At 41.6% G+C, this 14,665-nt stretch overlaps 3 protein-coding genes across 6 annotated transcripts; 1 reads left to right on the forward strand and 2 right to left on the reverse strand.

Moving 5' to 3' along the window:
* Positions 1–1,022: 1,022 nt before the first annotated feature.
* On the reverse strand, positions 1,023–5,184 carry unga (uracil DNA glycosylase a). Its single transcript, XM_069709506.1, has 6 exons — positions 4,797–5,184; positions 4,620–4,715; positions 3,232–3,329; positions 2,846–2,934; positions 1,586–1,764; positions 1,023–1,494 (listed from the first exon to the last, which is right to left on the reverse strand). Exons 1-6 carry the CDS (start codon positions 5,121–5,123, stop codon positions 1,354–1,356), a joined length of 930 nt encoding a protein of 309 aa, XP_069565607.1. The 5' UTR covers positions 5,124–5,184; the 3' UTR covers positions 1,023–1,353.
* On the forward strand, positions 4,948–7,912 carry alkbh2 (alkB homolog 2, alpha-ketoglutarate dependent dioxygenase). 2 transcript variants are annotated; one of them, XM_069709505.1, is made up of 4 exons: positions 4,948–5,035; positions 5,952–6,285; positions 6,370–6,568; positions 6,655–7,912. In XM_069709505.1, exons 2-4 carry the CDS (start codon positions 6,009–6,011, stop codon positions 6,962–6,964), a joined length of 786 nt encoding a protein of 261 aa, XP_069565606.1. In that variant the 5' UTR covers positions 4,948–5,035; positions 5,952–6,008; the 3' UTR covers positions 6,965–7,912. The 2 variants fall into 2 exon arrangements, with proteins under 2 accessions (XP_069565606.1, XP_069565605.1); XM_069709504.1 differs by lacking the exon at positions 4,948–5,035 and adding an exon at positions 5,263–5,433.
* Positions 7,913–8,707: 795 nt separating this feature from the next.
* On the reverse strand, positions 8,708–14,660 carry usp30 (ubiquitin specific peptidase 30). 3 transcript variants are annotated; one of them, XM_069709500.1, is made up of 14 exons: positions 14,580–14,639; positions 14,297–14,363; positions 13,021–13,130; positions 12,730–12,903; positions 12,532–12,635; positions 12,345–12,443; positions 12,046–12,091; positions 11,865–11,959; positions 11,715–11,774; positions 11,520–11,606; positions 11,272–11,352; positions 10,876–11,098; positions 10,672–10,780; positions 8,708–9,552 (listed from the first exon to the last, which is right to left on the reverse strand). In XM_069709500.1, exons 3-14 carry the CDS (start codon positions 13,121–13,123, stop codon positions 9,300–9,302), a joined length of 1,434 nt encoding a protein of 477 aa, XP_069565601.1. In that variant the 5' UTR covers positions 13,124–13,130; positions 14,297–14,363; positions 14,580–14,639; the 3' UTR covers positions 8,708–9,299. The 3 variants fall into 3 exon arrangements, with proteins under 3 accessions (XP_069565601.1, XP_069565598.1, XP_069565600.1); XM_069709497.1 differs by lacking the exon at positions 14,297–14,363 and having other exon boundaries at positions 14,580–14,660; XM_069709499.1 differs by lacking the exon at positions 14,580–14,639 and having other exon boundaries at positions 14,297–14,381.
* Positions 14,661–14,665: the final 5 nt, after the last annotated feature.

Below are 14,665 nucleotides of genomic sequence, written 5' to 3' on the forward strand. Positions count from 1 at the left end.
GCAGAGTGGGAACATCAAGAAAAGTGCACCATAAAAAAAACTATGATTATTGTAACTATATATCGACATTAACTTTAATAGTCCAATTACACAATGACACAAACACATTTATTGGATTTCTTTTTTTTCCACAGTCTAAGCATAGGAGGTTGTATTTGAAACATACTGTATTCCACTGGTATTGCTGCAGCAGTAGTAGAAAAAGTATTCAGATCCTTTAAGAAAAAAAGGACCAATACAGCAATGTAAAAATAGTTCATTTCAAGTAAGAGTTGTACATGGAAAATGCAGCAAAATGTATTCAAGACTGAAGTCCCTCTGATATATCATTATCTATGACATCAATAGATTATTAATAGATAAATACATAGATGTCAAATCTTCAACAGAAACTAAAGCTGTAGTGAAGTGAAAAGTACAATATTTCCCTCTGAATTGTAATGAAGTGAAAATATAAAGTAACATCAGATGGAAACAATAAAGTACAAGTATCTCAAAATTGTACTTAATTACAGGACTTGAGTAAATGTACTTTACACAACATATAACTGCAAACTGACACTGAAAACAATGAGAAGTTATTAGGAATAAAGAAATCACCCTGCAACAACTCCAGGATGTTTCATTACAGTGACTTTGACTTTTTTTGTTTTTATGGCTTAACAGCAATTATTTTGTAGCCTACCTTTAATATGTAAAGTTGAAAGTGTGGTCACATGAAGTACAGTATCTAAGAACAATGTTTACTGTATTTAATTTTCCAGCAACTTTATACTTCTCAACATTTAAGGAGAAAATACTTGTAGTTGATTTACAAGTTAAGATTTTACAAAACATGTGAACAGGTTTTTGTTTTGTTTTTCTTTCAAATTTGGTGAATTCAAATCCACCAAATTGAGGCCAGAGTTACCCAGAAATTCAGTAGTGGACTATTGACCGCAGCTGCTGCATTATGGATGTCAGAGGACGTTGGCAAATCACATTTCAGACCACTTTTTCAGAGACAAAAAAAATACTGCATCCATTTTTTGGAACCACTTTAATAGAGCCAACATTTCAGTAAAAAAAAGTAAAGAAGGAAACTTTAATGTGTAAACTGAAAAGGCAAATATCTACACAAACATATTTACAACACTGAAACCATCAAGGGCAGGTGATACAAATATGCATTAAAACAGTTTGAGGGAGAACATCTGTATGGAACAAACTGCCAACATGAACTCCTTTATATATATATATATATTAAAAAAAATGCACATACTACTGCTGAAACAGGAAGTAAAAAAAGCTTATGGGTGGGTTTTGGTCTGTAGTTAATCAACACGTACTAGAAAACCTAACTTGCATTGCAATTTAAAGTGCCTTCCAGTCTATGGGGGACTTTCCAGATTTCTTTAGCAGCTCGTTGGCCTTTGAGAAATGCCTGCACCCAAAATATCCTCTATGAGCAGACAGCGGAGAAGGATGCACAGTCTGCAGGACGTGGTGGCGATTCTATAAATAGAGAGTATAAAACTTAGCATGAAAAACACATAATAATACATTTATGTGGAAATTGTTTACACCAAAACAAGTGTAGACCCACCCTGTTTATAGCAGCTCCTTTCTTCTGAGCATATGATCCCCACAGCATGAAGACGAGGCCCTCCAGGTTGTTGCTGAGCCATTGCACCACAGCGTCAGTGAAGGCCTCCCAACCTTTGTCTTTGTGGGAGTTGGCTTGGTGCGATCGGACAGTCAACACAGCGTTGAGCAAGAGGACGCCTGATGAGCGAGGTCACAGATGGACAACAAATCAGGTCTGTTAATGTCTCCGTCTTGTTGCGCAACTGTGTGTAAACATTGAACAGATTGCATTTTTGAGCTGCACTCAAAAAAAGAACCAGGACTTGATCAGTTGCACATGAACAGAGCGCAGCACAGTAATGTGCACGAAGCAGGGGGGGAAGCTATAACCTTTGTGAGAAAGTACTCCAAGTTTTGTTGCTTGATTAAAATCAGCACTTGAGTTACACATATTTGTGTGACCAGCACGCGAGCAGAACGCCCACATCAATTTTTGTGTCAAACTCTGGAAATCGACACCAGGGGCCCGTGAAATGCTTCAGAAAGCCTAAAGCAACAAAGCAATAAGCTGGTACAGTTGTTTTCAGTGGGTGTGGTGTTTTAAAAAGGGGCAGAACATTACTGTCCAACACTGAAAAAGGCACATCAGGTCAGCGTGTAAACAAGCTGAGTTTTCTTTTAACATTCACGGGGGGGGTTGCGCACCAAGCCGTCAGGATCAGACTTCCGACACAAGAGTTCTATCGTAGCGTTTGGAGGAGACTGAAGGAAAAACAATCGGTGCAAACAACCTGAACTGTGGAGTGATGACAATGGGGTTCTCCAACATGACAACACGCCCGCTCACAGTTTGGAGCGTCTCGCCTGCAACAACACCATCGTCGCTCCTCACCAGATTTGCAACTTCTGACACAAAATTTCGAATCTGCACACATACCAGTGGTCACGGAAATATGTGTAACTTAGATGCTAATCTTGATCAAGCGACTTAACTCACAGAAGAAGGAGAAAGACGCACACCTGCACACTACCTGGACTGTTCAGTTATGTGCTCTCTCCGAACGATAGGAAGGAGTCGTGCCTAGACTCTTAAGTCCTTTGGAAGGACCCACACTTCCAAAGACACATCCTTGACATTGAGACACATCAACTTACTGAGTGATAAAGTTACACCACTGGTTAGTCGAATGTTGCTACTTCCTGTCACCGTAAAAGCCCTCTAGCGTATCAAACGGGGTCCAGCCATGTACTCGGTTTTGACCTATAAAAAAAAAAGTACCTTGTTTGGCCCATCCGGTCAGATCTCCATGTCCAGGGTGCTGAAATCCTTCAATATCCGAAACCAGTTCTTTGTACATGTTCTCCAAACTGGAAATGAAAAGGATCAAAGATGACCGTTGTCAAAAAAAAACTGGCTCAACAGCACTATTGAATTTAACCCGAGTATTTGATATGTACAAGCAGGAATCAGAGAACAGAGAAGATCAACCTCTGGAGACATCAACGTGGATACATTAACAGATTTCTGACAACACATGTCCTCCCCTGAGCTCAAATGGCCATAAGAACTATAAATCTTTGCTTGGACATGTAGAGAATGTTCTCAATCTAATCATGAAGAAAAAAAAAATTCCTTCCATGAGAGACACTGAAAAGACTTCAAACCTGGGTGGAGGATGCACCGGTCTTTTGACACTGAAGCACAATCCATGGGCTTGGTTAGGTCCATGATACGGATCCTGGCCAAGAATCACCACTTTGACCTGGAATTAGAGACAGATCTTCAGCTGAGGCAACTGTGACAATTAATGCCAAACTAAGGCACACCTCATATAAAACACTTAACTTCTAAAGAAAGGTGATTTTCACGCAGCAGACATCATGTGCCCTGTTCATGTTCAAGACATCAAGCAACTATCTACCCAAAGAAAGAAAGAATAGCAAACCCTTATTCACTTTCCAGGTATTCATTTTAAAATGAAAATAAAACATCTTGTTGCTAATATTTTATGTTAACTCTGATTTTGCTCATTTCTGTTGGGTTATAATCTTCCATCTGTCGTCCGAGGACTCAAAGAGATGTACCGTGGTAACACAAGCAAAATGGATTTATTGGTTACAATTCAATATGCTGGCTTGAAGATGATCTTTTGGCAGATCAATGAAAAGATTACAAGAAAATGGGCCCCCTGTAACTCAGGATTATTTTGCATCTTTCTGGTCTGTTGTTAGTTGAAAACTACAACCGACGTCAGTGTTTTGTTCATATAAGAGATGAAAAGAGGCTCTATTAATTGTTTCAAAACATTCCTGCAATATCAAACATATTACTACACGAGCTACTTTAAAATATTTCAGTAAGAAAATCTGTGATGCGTTTCATTCTAGGTTATGTTAATCATTACGTAGCTGAAAAATAGGGGATCACAATTTATACTGGCAAATCTTCAACATTAAAGAATTGGGAGCAACAAATATCTGACCTCCCAGGCAGCAAAGGGCCCACTGATCCCTTGGGCCCCAGTTTGAAGTGATCGGTAACATTTCTTGATGCAAAATCAATCAAACGACTGCAAGGAGACTCAAAATGACCACAAAATGACATAAAATGACCATAAACACAACTAAGTTGTAAACAACACAACTCCAGCCACATGCAACTCAATGATAAAAAGGGTGTCGGTCTTGCTCCTCTGCAGGAGGGCTGGGGGTCCTTTTACATGTTTGTACCCAGGGGCCGTCATCTCATAATCCACCAAACTCATATAATTTCCAAAAAGAAATGCTAAAAACAGTCATTTCAAACAGAGGCTCTGATTTTGGGGGTTCTGACCCCTCGGACTCAGTAAACTGTGGTAACTATGTGGTTAATTATTCTAACATTTTAATGTTTACTGACTCTTGTTCCAGTGAGATAAGTGATTTTGCTTTGGGTTCAGTTGGGTCTAAAAACTGAAATCACGGCCAGCCGTCATCACAGACAGTAAATAAATTCAGACATCTGACAAACATTTCATAGTTTATTGCCAGACAGTGTCAAGAGTCAAACTTACATCTCGGATGTCGCACGTCTGCGTCCAGGTAAAAACCTGTTCAGCAGGTGGGAACACAGTGTGGCGTTTCCTCTCCTCAGAAACAAAAGTCATCAACTGTGGCGGAGAAGTGAAGTCATTAAAACTGTTCAAAACAGCAGACACACCGTGTGATTTTGTGATATCTCGTGTTCTCACTTGTTTAAAATAGGGCTTTCCAAACTCTGCCTTAAGTCCCAGCCTCCAGCTCTCTCCCAACCCCGGCGGTGTTTGAGCGGAAGCCAGTTTCTCCAGCGCAGCTCTCTTGTTGCGGGCGATCCGGTCCAGCTGATCCGGGGACAGAGGATCCGGAGGCGGGCTGCGCGGCTCTGGCTCCACCGCAGAGGGCTTCTGCTTCTTCTGTATAATTTTAGTGTATTGAGCAAAGTGCAGAGCTGGTGAGAAACGTGCTGCTGGGGGTGAAACTGGCTTTAGAAAGCGGCGGCAGAGCGGCACAAACATTCGTACTGCGTCAGCGACGTGCATCGCGTCTAACAACAGTCAGGAACACAGTGGTGGCTGTGAACGCAGCTTGGATGAAACTGAACGCGTCGCGGGAAACCAATAACTCGTGTTTCGAATACTCTTAATAAGTGTTCTTTTAAATATTACGTTATATTTTGATATCACAAACTACACGTGTCTTATGTTAAGTCGTGGAGAAGTGACGCTCACCGGGTCTTTTGCATCCTCCTCGGTTTTACTTAACTCCTCAGAAGCCCTCTTTTTCGAGACTGGTGAAAAAAAAGAGTTAATAGTTTTCTGTCCAATCATCCTGCTGAAAAACACTTTGGCGGTAAGTAGCCGTAAACTACCGGAGTTCACGAACTATCTGAAAAGAGAGCAAAACAGAAGTAGTCTCCTCGGAACGCCGAAAGTCTTCCAGCGCGATTAGAGTATTTCGCGCCTAAACACTGTGACGTAAGCAGAGTTATGATAATGAGCTAAGTTCTGTTCAAGGCAAACCACTGCGAGGTGTTTTCTGCTGCTTTTTGTGGGCACAGCAAACAGAATCCATACGACACAAACACGAGACCATTTTACATTTACTATCACACATTTGTGACATAATTTGGTGTTGTGTACGTTTTATTGAACTTTTACAAATAGTCAACTAATCGAGTGGTGATCAAAAGCAATGAATCATCTATTTTGATCAAAAGGTCCTGATTCAACAAAATATGACAAATTTATTCATAAGCAGTCAACTAACCACATTAAAGATGGTGATGGAATAAAGATGTGTTGTTGTTTTTTTTGGCACATTTATTTAAAAATCTGTGTTAACATTTAGATCTTCTTTGTTTTGTCCAGGTATTAGAAATCCTCAAATTAAGCTCCTCCGAGCACTACCAACAGCAGGTTACTGCAATGGAAAAGTTTGTGGTTCCAGTACAGAATAAACGCTCTTGCGCCAATGATACCCTGAGAAGAAGTTCAAGGAAGAGGATTAAACAGGAGAAAGATGAGAGGATGAAGGAGGAGGGTAGTGAGGAAGATGACACAGCTATAGGAGAATTCTCTCATCCGGTTCCTTGGCAAAAAGTAGAGGCAGAAGGACTAGACTGTGATTATGCATTGCTCTTCTCCAAAGACGAAGCAGACCACCATTTAAAACAGCTGGAGGAGGAGGTGGTGTACTCAACAGGTACAACAGCAACCTTCTTTCTGTAAAGTTATGACAAGAAGTTCTGTTGTAGCTGAACAATTGTTGCTTTTTTTTTTGTTCCAGGAGAAGAAGCAAAGGTCCAGGTGTTTGGAAAGGTGTACAATATACCAAGAAAGCAAGCAACATACGGAGATGCAGGTCTAACTTATACTTATTCTGGGGTGACACGTTCAGCCTGCCCATGGACTCCAACCTTGGAATATATTCGGGATGCTGTCACAAAAACAACAGGACAGACATTCAACTTTGTTTTGGTCAACAGGTGAGACGTTAGCCTACTTAAACGAGCTGTAAAGGCCACAGTCAGAGATAAGTTGCACTGGTGAAAATGTTGGGTCTCTCTACCAGGTACAAAGACGGGCAGGATCACGTGGGTGAGCATCGTGACGACGAGAAGGAGCTGGACCCCCACTCCTCCATCGCTTCTGTCTCTTTGGGAGCAGCACGAGACTTCATCTTCAGACACAGAGATGCTCGAGGAAAACAGAAATGCCGACAGATTGAACCGGTGAAACTGGAGCTGGCTCATGGCAGCCTGCTCCTCATGAACCCACCGACCAATACCTTCTGGTATCACACCCTCCCTGTTCGCAAGAAGGTCCTCTTGCCTCGCATTAACCTGACCTTTAGACGCATTCTACCGGACAGCAAGAAGTGAGGACAAGTCATGGCCAGGTGTAGAGTATTGACCAGTTGCACTGGTCCATCACCACTTAAGGTGTCCTGCAGCTGCTTGTATCCTTCCTGAAATTGTAATACCGCTCCATGTTTGCTGCAGTGACTTAAGTAAGGTATGGGAGCCATCATTGTTCATATTATCTGATAATGTACAGCTGAAGTTCTGTCCTTCGTGCTCAGGCACATCAACAAACAAGTCTAAAATGTGTTTGTGAATGTATCAGTTGAATCTGAGAGACTAAATGACCCACGGTGAGATGAGTAAAGACGGTCAATTCTGACTCCGGAAGAAGAGCACAATTTCCAGTGAATCAGCAATTTAATTTAGTTTTCAGTTAAGTTTTGTGGAGCAGCCGAAATGTTAAACAAGAAGGAAACAATAAGCAATAAAATCAAAACACTCCTGAACAATTCAGTCTCTGAAAAATAACTGGCTCTCACTTATCACAGGTCACGTTGACTAGAGTCAGCTGCTTGTGCTGCAGTGCAATAACCTTCTTATGTACCTTGACAGAGCAGTGAAGTAATTGTCACCGTGTGCTGATTGGAAATTAAGGCCACTTGTAAGGTTTTCAACAAGTCCCCGAAGCATTAAAGTATATTTCCTGGCCTTGGAAATCGTGGTTCGATTTACAGACCTTAACTCAAGGTCCCCTAACAATCCTTTTCCAGCGCTTTCAACCACATCTCAAGATTTCTTAAGTGGATGGAGTTTATTTAGTCAGTCTCTGAATTTGGTGCCCCTTTAAACTGAATTAAATCTAATTGAATTCTTATATTTGGTAGAAATTATTTGTTGAGGTCGAGGTCACTTCAGAAAATGGGTGTCTGATCTTAGCTCATCAGGTATAAGGCTCTTTTTTCCCCACAAGTAAATGACCTTGCTTTAATAAGTAGAATTACTGCCCGACTACGCCTACCAGTCAAGTTACACTTTAAACCCATGTCATAATAAAGGTGTTTTGTGAGGTCACCACGACCTTTCACCTTTGACCACCAAAATCTAACCAGTTCATTGTTGAGTCTGAGTGAATGAATGCACCAAATTTGAAGACATTCCCTCGAGGTGTTTCTGAGATATAACGTTGTGGATGAGACAGCCACTCTGCTGCCAGCACGGAGGTGTAATAAAACTTCGACGTGCACGTTTTTTTTTTTATTACCTGAAAACAATCTCTTTTACAGATTGCACACAAATACACACAATCTCACATGAATATACATCAGTGCAAACTGCAAACATTAGGGGATTTTTCACTAGAACATTTCTCATTTTGTTGATTTCGGAGGAAACACCAGTTATCAATGTTGCATTAATACAAAATATTCAGGATAACCTGCCCACAAACTTGTAGTCATACTGCAGCTTTGACTGAGAAAAGATCACTGTTAATCTGTTTGACACCCACTCCATGCCAAATGGCCGCGACGCTTCATATTTTCAGGGAGGGTCCTAACTGGACATAAGTGGCAGCACTCGTGGTTTCACGTGTTAAAAATCCGGAGCTTTAAAGACAACATGGCACTTGAACCTCAACTGTACAACTCTGCAAATCATGACAGTGTCAAAATATCAACTTCCAACAGCTGAACCGTGTCAATTGAAACGTTACTTCCAATTCAGTTTACTTGCACTGCTGGGGATGATTCGCAAATCAGATGAGACAACAGAGATCCGGAGTTAAGAAAGCTTCTACCTATTTGTCTTCTCATAAGATATAACGACTCCTAAAGAACATCTCAGGAAAGTCCTAATCAGCTACTTCTGTCTGTGTCTGTAATTCAAAGGCATTGGACAAAATAACAGGAACACCAAGTATACTGCATTCAAATGTAACACCACAGCATAAACAAAAAAAATGACAGAATTGAGCCGACAACTTTGACAGCCTCAAAACAAGTTACATCATGAGATTCGCACACGAACAATGTACGGCCGGGCTATTACCTTGACGTGCATTATATTGTCAGCTGTTCCTGTTTCTTTGTCCTGCGAAAGCCAAAATGTTACATGACAGAGAAAAGTAGCACACATGATCAAAAGTATTTGACAAAAATCCTGCAGGTCCGTTTTCTTTGGGATTAAGAGCCTCTAACTCTGATATGAACAGCAGGCAAAGGATCCACAGGTCGCCCACGTATGGCCTTCAACATGTTGCTGTCATTCATGAAGTAGAATTATCAATAACTCCAGGATGGCTCTCCTCTCGCGTCTCATTGCCACAAAGCCGCCCGTTGGGCGTCGCACTCGATGCGCATCGGGTGCGACGGTATGACCGGAAAGGCAGAAGTCAGTCAGGCGGCGAGCTCCCGGGCTACTCCTCCGAGCGCAGGGCAAAGCTAAGCTGTCGAACTCTCTCGTAGAAGAGCATGTAAGCGTTGGAGGACAGCACCTCGTGCAGGCTGGCTTTGCGTACCGAGTCGTCTGACACCCAAAGCCACTGCGAGCTGAAGTGCGAAGAGCCGCGAGGCGACGGAGGGCTGCGGCGGTACGTCACGAAATGTCCTGAGTGCATGTCGCCGTGGTGAACCAGCACAGCCGTGAGCTGGAAAAGGTACTCTGCAGAACTGGAGGGAAAGTTTCTCGTAAGGTGTCGGACCAGCATGAGTCGGCACAAAAGCTCTAGACTCCCCCGGAGGGATGAACACCGGTTTTCTAGAGGATCCCTGATTTGTATTTAGATGATAGTGACTGATCATTAACCGCCACTCCTGCCTTCTATGGAACCTCTACATGTGCTATTTTTTATTAACGCATTTTCCCCAATTTTTCCATAAATTTTCCACCTGCCTGAACATCATTACAAATGGGACAAATAACATGTTATTGTGCTCTGTTTTCTTGCAGTTAATCACGGACATGTCAGAACCAGTGTGATTTGTTCCCTTGAATAATATCAGATACAAACACCGGTACCAAACAACAGGGGATTTTTTTTTTTTTACATTTTAGTTTTTAAACACAGGCTGTTGTTGTTGTTTTGTCTATGTTTTGCTCAGTGTCACTTTTTTGTTTTGTCTTTTCTTACTCTGCCTATTCTGGCGTGAAGGTTAACTGCTTTTGGTGTGTATCCACCTCTGACTTTTACAAATGTCAATGGACTAAGCAGCACTGCACTTTCTTTAGTATAATATGTATTCAGTATATTTATTTATGCCATGTTCAAAATGTAAAAAAAAAGATTTTGGAAATTTAAAAAAATAAAAATAAAAAAGGATCAGGCTGTTAGGTTCTTTACACGGTTTTAGCTCTGCTCTTAACTGGATTTTGTAAAGAAACAGCTCTTAATGAAATAGTGAATAGATTTTGTATATGATATGATTTTAAATATTAATTTGGACTTCAGTTACCCTGATATCATAGTTCACACAGGTTGTACTGTGCAGTTACTCCATAACCATGTTAAGACATGCACTCGTTTGTATTAACCTGATAGTGATATCATACGTCCGTCTCATGTCTTAACAAGCATGCTTTACATGCAAGTCGTAACATTTCCAGAAGTCTGAAGTGAATGCCGTCAGATTAACATAAAGGCTGCAGCAGCACAAAATCACTTTAATTTGTTATCTTTTGTTACATATTAGATGTCTTCAAAAGGCTTTTGATTACCAACACTGACTGGCTGGCTGTGCGTGAGTTCCTTGTGTTGCTGCACCTTCACAAAGTGCTGCTGTTGGGTTTACCTGTAGTCATATGAGAGGCTGAGCGAAGGGGTCACACCAGTAGAGTGAAGAAACACAGACGAACAGGTTCCATTGGAAAAAGGCTTGTTGTTGTTATGATGCTCTGCATCTGGAGAAGAAAATACAACAAATACATGATGCATAAAAAAAAAAAAAAAAAGATGGAAAAAGAAGCAGATTGCAGATTTAGGAAATCCAATATACCGGTGCCGTTGGCAGTGGACTTTTCTGTGGAGTCGTCAAAAATTCCGGTCTTTATGGCTTTTGAAGCACATCTGATCCGCTGACTCCTCTGTGTGGAAGTGTTGTGTTTGTAGCGGTCCATTGATAGATACTCTGTGAACTGCATGTGCTCCTGTCGTTTGATGGGCGTTCCTTCATTGGACCACGTCAGTCTTTGTAAATGGATGCAGAGGCACTGAGGGAGCTGGCAGAGACAACAGCTATCAATCAGAAATAATTCAGAAAGGGCAGCGTTTGATCTACCAAACTTCTCTCACATTTCTTTACCAAAGTTGGATAAAACCAAGCTTTGGCTGTGTAAGGATTTTCTAACAGATAATCAACATCTCGGGCTATTGACATGACGACTACAGTTACCTTCCCCAGTTTTAGCTGCTTAACAAACGTTGTCCTCTGGCTTTCTAGCACGTTCCCACTTCTGGGGGTTCCTTGTTGAAGCTAAAATGATACGAAAGAAAGACAAAAGAAAATCAGCAAAATAAAAAAAAAAGTCTGTAAAGAAACAATTAAACCCTTCTGGTGTAAAATATACCAGCCAGTTTCCAGTCTTTGGTTTAAGTGAATTATTACATTACCACAATCTACCGATACGGTAGCAAATGTACCTTGGTGCAGTTTTGACACTCCACTTCTTTGATGGTCTCTGAGGAGATAAAATGCTGAAGACACTGATCTAAAGAGATTGGTCGACCCTGACAACAAATACAAAATACATTAAAAATAAAAGGAACAACGAAAAGGCATTTTAAGTTGTGGTACTATGAGAATAACACTCTTGTGATCCTGACATGTTTGCTTACCCACTGGGGTAAAGGGATGGACAGGGAGAGGCTCTCAAAGGAGTCATATCGCACTGGACTCTACAAAAACACAAAGCAGAGGTATAAATCACCTCTGGAACAAAATAACAAACTCATTTTCTATTCACTTCCCTGGCAAAAACAACTCACTTGTATTTCACAGCGCTTGCACGACATGTTGCTCGTTAAACGGCCATGAAAAGGATGCTGAAACTTCCAAGGATTTGGTATTGGATGAAGAGGGGCTGCCAAAAGAAAAATGAACACAGATTAAATGTAGTTCTTTCAGGTTTCATCATGTAGGGGTGCTGCGATGTCTTTTTCTCCTTACCTCGACTTTTGCAGGTCATAGTTTTTTCATCTTGATCAGGAAGACTCTGGCATGAAATAAACGCACAGAATAACTGAGAGTGCATTTCCAACACTTCTACAACACTGACTACAGTATATTTAAGAGACTGACTTAGTTTGTAAAAAGTACAGGAGGCAGACCTTGAATGAAAATGGTGCAAAATCTCCAGACTACACATGCACTCCAAAGTGCAAAATTGAACTGTGCAACGTGCAAGAGAGTTTTGTGCGCGCGTTGCAGATTTTGCTGCCGATGTAAGTGAGGAGATGATGACTTGCCTCGAGGGACTGAATGTCAAACAAATGAGTGACTTTGGGCTGACGGTCGCGCTCCTCCTCCAGGGAAGATGTAAGGACGTGAAAAAGTTCATGTGCATCCTGAGAGGGGATAAACCGACACAAACGTCAATAGGAACCCTGCACCAAACATTATATACATGCTAGTCAAGAAGCGTCATTGACTAACCTGCTCTTCAAATGAGCTGATGTGCCACCGGTACAGTCGCAGGACATTGAGGAGGCATCCGGCATCGAGTACGTCTTCCTCCCCCGGGTCATCACTGGACAGAGCTGTCAGTGCAGACACATTGTCCATGTGGAAAACATGAATGAATGAAGACAGCATGTCCGTTACACTCAACATGAAAGGACTGGTTTTATGTACCTTTGAGAAGCTGAAGCAGCGTTGTGGACAGCTGGTTGTCTTTGCATGACTGGATTGTTGGCAAACCTGAAAACTTCTCCAGCCACCTGATGAACGACGGACATGCGGCCAAGCCCTGAAGCAAAGAGTTCAGGAAGCAGGTGTTGCCCAGGTTTAACAGACCTGGAACCATACCTGTAGGGAAACGCAAGTCAGTGTGTGTGTGTGTGTGTGTGTGTGTATGTGTGTGTGGGGGGGGCAAACTGGTCCTACATGTAATCTGCGTATTACATTGTCATACAGGTTTCTTACCTCTCTTTCTCTTCTTTCTCTCTGCAATTGGGCCCCAGAAAACGTAAACTCCAGCTGCAATCGCAGCAGCTATCCCACCGATGACACCCCAGTTTTTTATCATCTTGTTTCTGAAAAAAGACAACACATGCTATCACGATGTGAGCCCCGCATCCTGATTGTTCCCCCGGTGACATAAACATATTGTGATCAAAATCAGTGGTGGAAGAAAATCCTTCACTGAATCAGATACCCGCACATCAATGTAAAAATACTTCATTACAGATAAAAGTCCATTTAAAAAAAATTCAACTTAAAAATACAAAAGTAAAGTGGCAAAATGGAGTTTAAGTATTAAAGTAAATGTTGCGGTTTGGTCCCTCTGACTAATTTATTATTATTATATATGAGATCATTAAATGATTAATATTGACGCATCAGTGTGTCAGCAGCATATTACTGTTGTAGCTGCTGCAGGTGGAGCTGGTTTAAACTACTTTATATCCAGTTTTATACACATGAACAGGAGATAAATATGAGGGCCCGTCACGTGATTACTGGGAGAGGAGAGAAGGGGGGGAATTGCGTTCTGTTTGGGGATTTTGGACATTTTCTCTAATCTGTTGATTTTAGAAGTGAGACAAGTGGAGGTAAAATCCCTATTTGGTGGAACTGTTAACAACTCAACTACACGCAGAGACTTACAAGACGTCAGCAGGCAAAAAGGTTGAAAACAACTGGCTTAATCTTTAATAGCGTGTTGCATTTCAAAAGCTTGTTCTATTGTCCAATGTGTCAAAGCTTCATCCGAAAAGTCCAAATGTATTGAAGTATAAAGTACAACATTTCCCTCTGAAATATAGTGAAGTGATCGGATTAAGTAGAATCAAATGAAAATACTCAAGTAAAAGTATTTTATAAAAATAAAAAAAAATAAAAAAAGTAATGAAATGTCCTTACTTTCCAACCACTATTGACAACATGCTCTGTCCTCTGACAACGCAGACAAAAACACCACTTTGCATAACAAATGAACTCATCATCTCCTCAGCAGTCATCCAATTAGTTGAGCTGTGACGCGACGTGGATCACGTGACGCAAAGCCTTTCTTAATATGCGCCGGTCTTCTGACGGTCCGGTTCAAGTTTGAAGTGTCAGGTTGCATCATATACACATATATATAAACAAATGAGTGGTTTCGCTTAGTTAGTTACTTTACTAACTACCCTCACCTCGTCACCGTGCCATCAGCAGACACACAGCAGAGGAGCTAGCTTTGGCGTTGAGGCTAACTTACCGACAACACCGCGGTCAGGTCCTCCGTGCACTATGTCGCCTCCATAAATAAACCTCCAAGCTGCTACCTTGAAACGAAGGTAAAATATCGTATTTATGTTACCGCGTATCCCCGTTAGCAGGTTGAACAACCGAAACATTGAACCAGACTTGCGCGTCTGCGTTGTCTACGCATGTTACACTTTTGACTCAGACGCGCGGCGGGTGGCGCACCGTCACCCGCGTTACCTCTGCCCCACGAGCACTGGAAATAAACTGCTGTTTCTCAGGTGGGGAGGTTTTACCTGATTACGGGTCCTGTGCCAAGGAACTCCCCAACAAGCTTATCGGAGCTTTCTGGTCGGCACCACAACATCCTGCTTTCTTGGTG

The sequence above is a fragment of the Brachyistius frenatus genome, unplaced genomic scaffold (genome assembly GCF_029030835.1).
Source record: "Brachyistius frenatus isolate BFR_SWC_R1_liver_20210118 unplaced genomic scaffold, ASM2903083v1 Contig_83, whole genome shotgun sequence".
In the NCBI taxonomy this organism is placed as follows: domain Eukaryota; kingdom Metazoa; phylum Chordata; class Actinopteri; family Embiotocidae; genus Brachyistius; species Brachyistius frenatus.

What these genes read in the sequence shown, in the direction of transcription:
- unga (XM_069709506.1), bottom strand. Translation starts at nt 5,123, where the DNA reads ATGCACGTCGCTGACGCAGTACGAATGTTTGTGCCGCTCTGCCGCCGC. An exon ending in CCGGTGCATCCTCCACCCAG is followed by an intron (nt 2,935 to 3,231) that starts GTTTGAAGTCTT and finishes TTTCATTTCCAG; the next exon opens with TTTGGAGAACATGTACAAAG. An exon ending in AAGGAGCTGCTATAAACAGG is followed by an intron (nt 1,495 to 1,585) that starts GTGGGTCTACAC and finishes CTCTATTTATAG; the next exon opens with AATCGCCACCACGTCCTGCA.
- usp30 (XM_069709497.1), bottom strand. Translation starts at nt 14,650, where the DNA reads ATGTTGTGGTGCCGACCAGAAAGCTCCGATAAGCTTGTTGGGGAGTTC. An exon ending in AGTGTCAAAACTGCACCAAG is followed by an intron (nt 11,353 to 11,519) that starts GTACATTTGCTA and finishes GTATCATTTTAG; the next exon opens with CTTCAACAAGGAACCCCCAG. An exon ending in AGCAGCTAAAACTGGGGAAG is followed by an intron (nt 11,099 to 11,271) that starts GTAACTGTAGTC and finishes TGTCTCTGCCAG; the next exon opens with CTCCCTCAGTGCCTCTGCAT.
- alkbh2 (XM_069709504.1), top strand. Translation starts at nt 5,284, where the DNA reads ATGTTAAGTCGTGGAGAAGTGACGCTCACCGGGTCTTTTGCATCCTCC. An exon ending in TGCTGAAAAACACTTTGGCG is followed by an intron (nt 5,434 to 5,951) that starts GTAAGTAGCCGT and finishes TGTTTTGTCCAG; the next exon opens with GTATTAGAAATCCTCAAATT. An exon ending in AACTTTGTTTTGGTCAACAG is followed by an intron (nt 6,569 to 6,654) that starts GTGAGACGTTAG and finishes TCTCTCTACCAG; the next exon opens with GTACAAAGACGGGCAGGATC.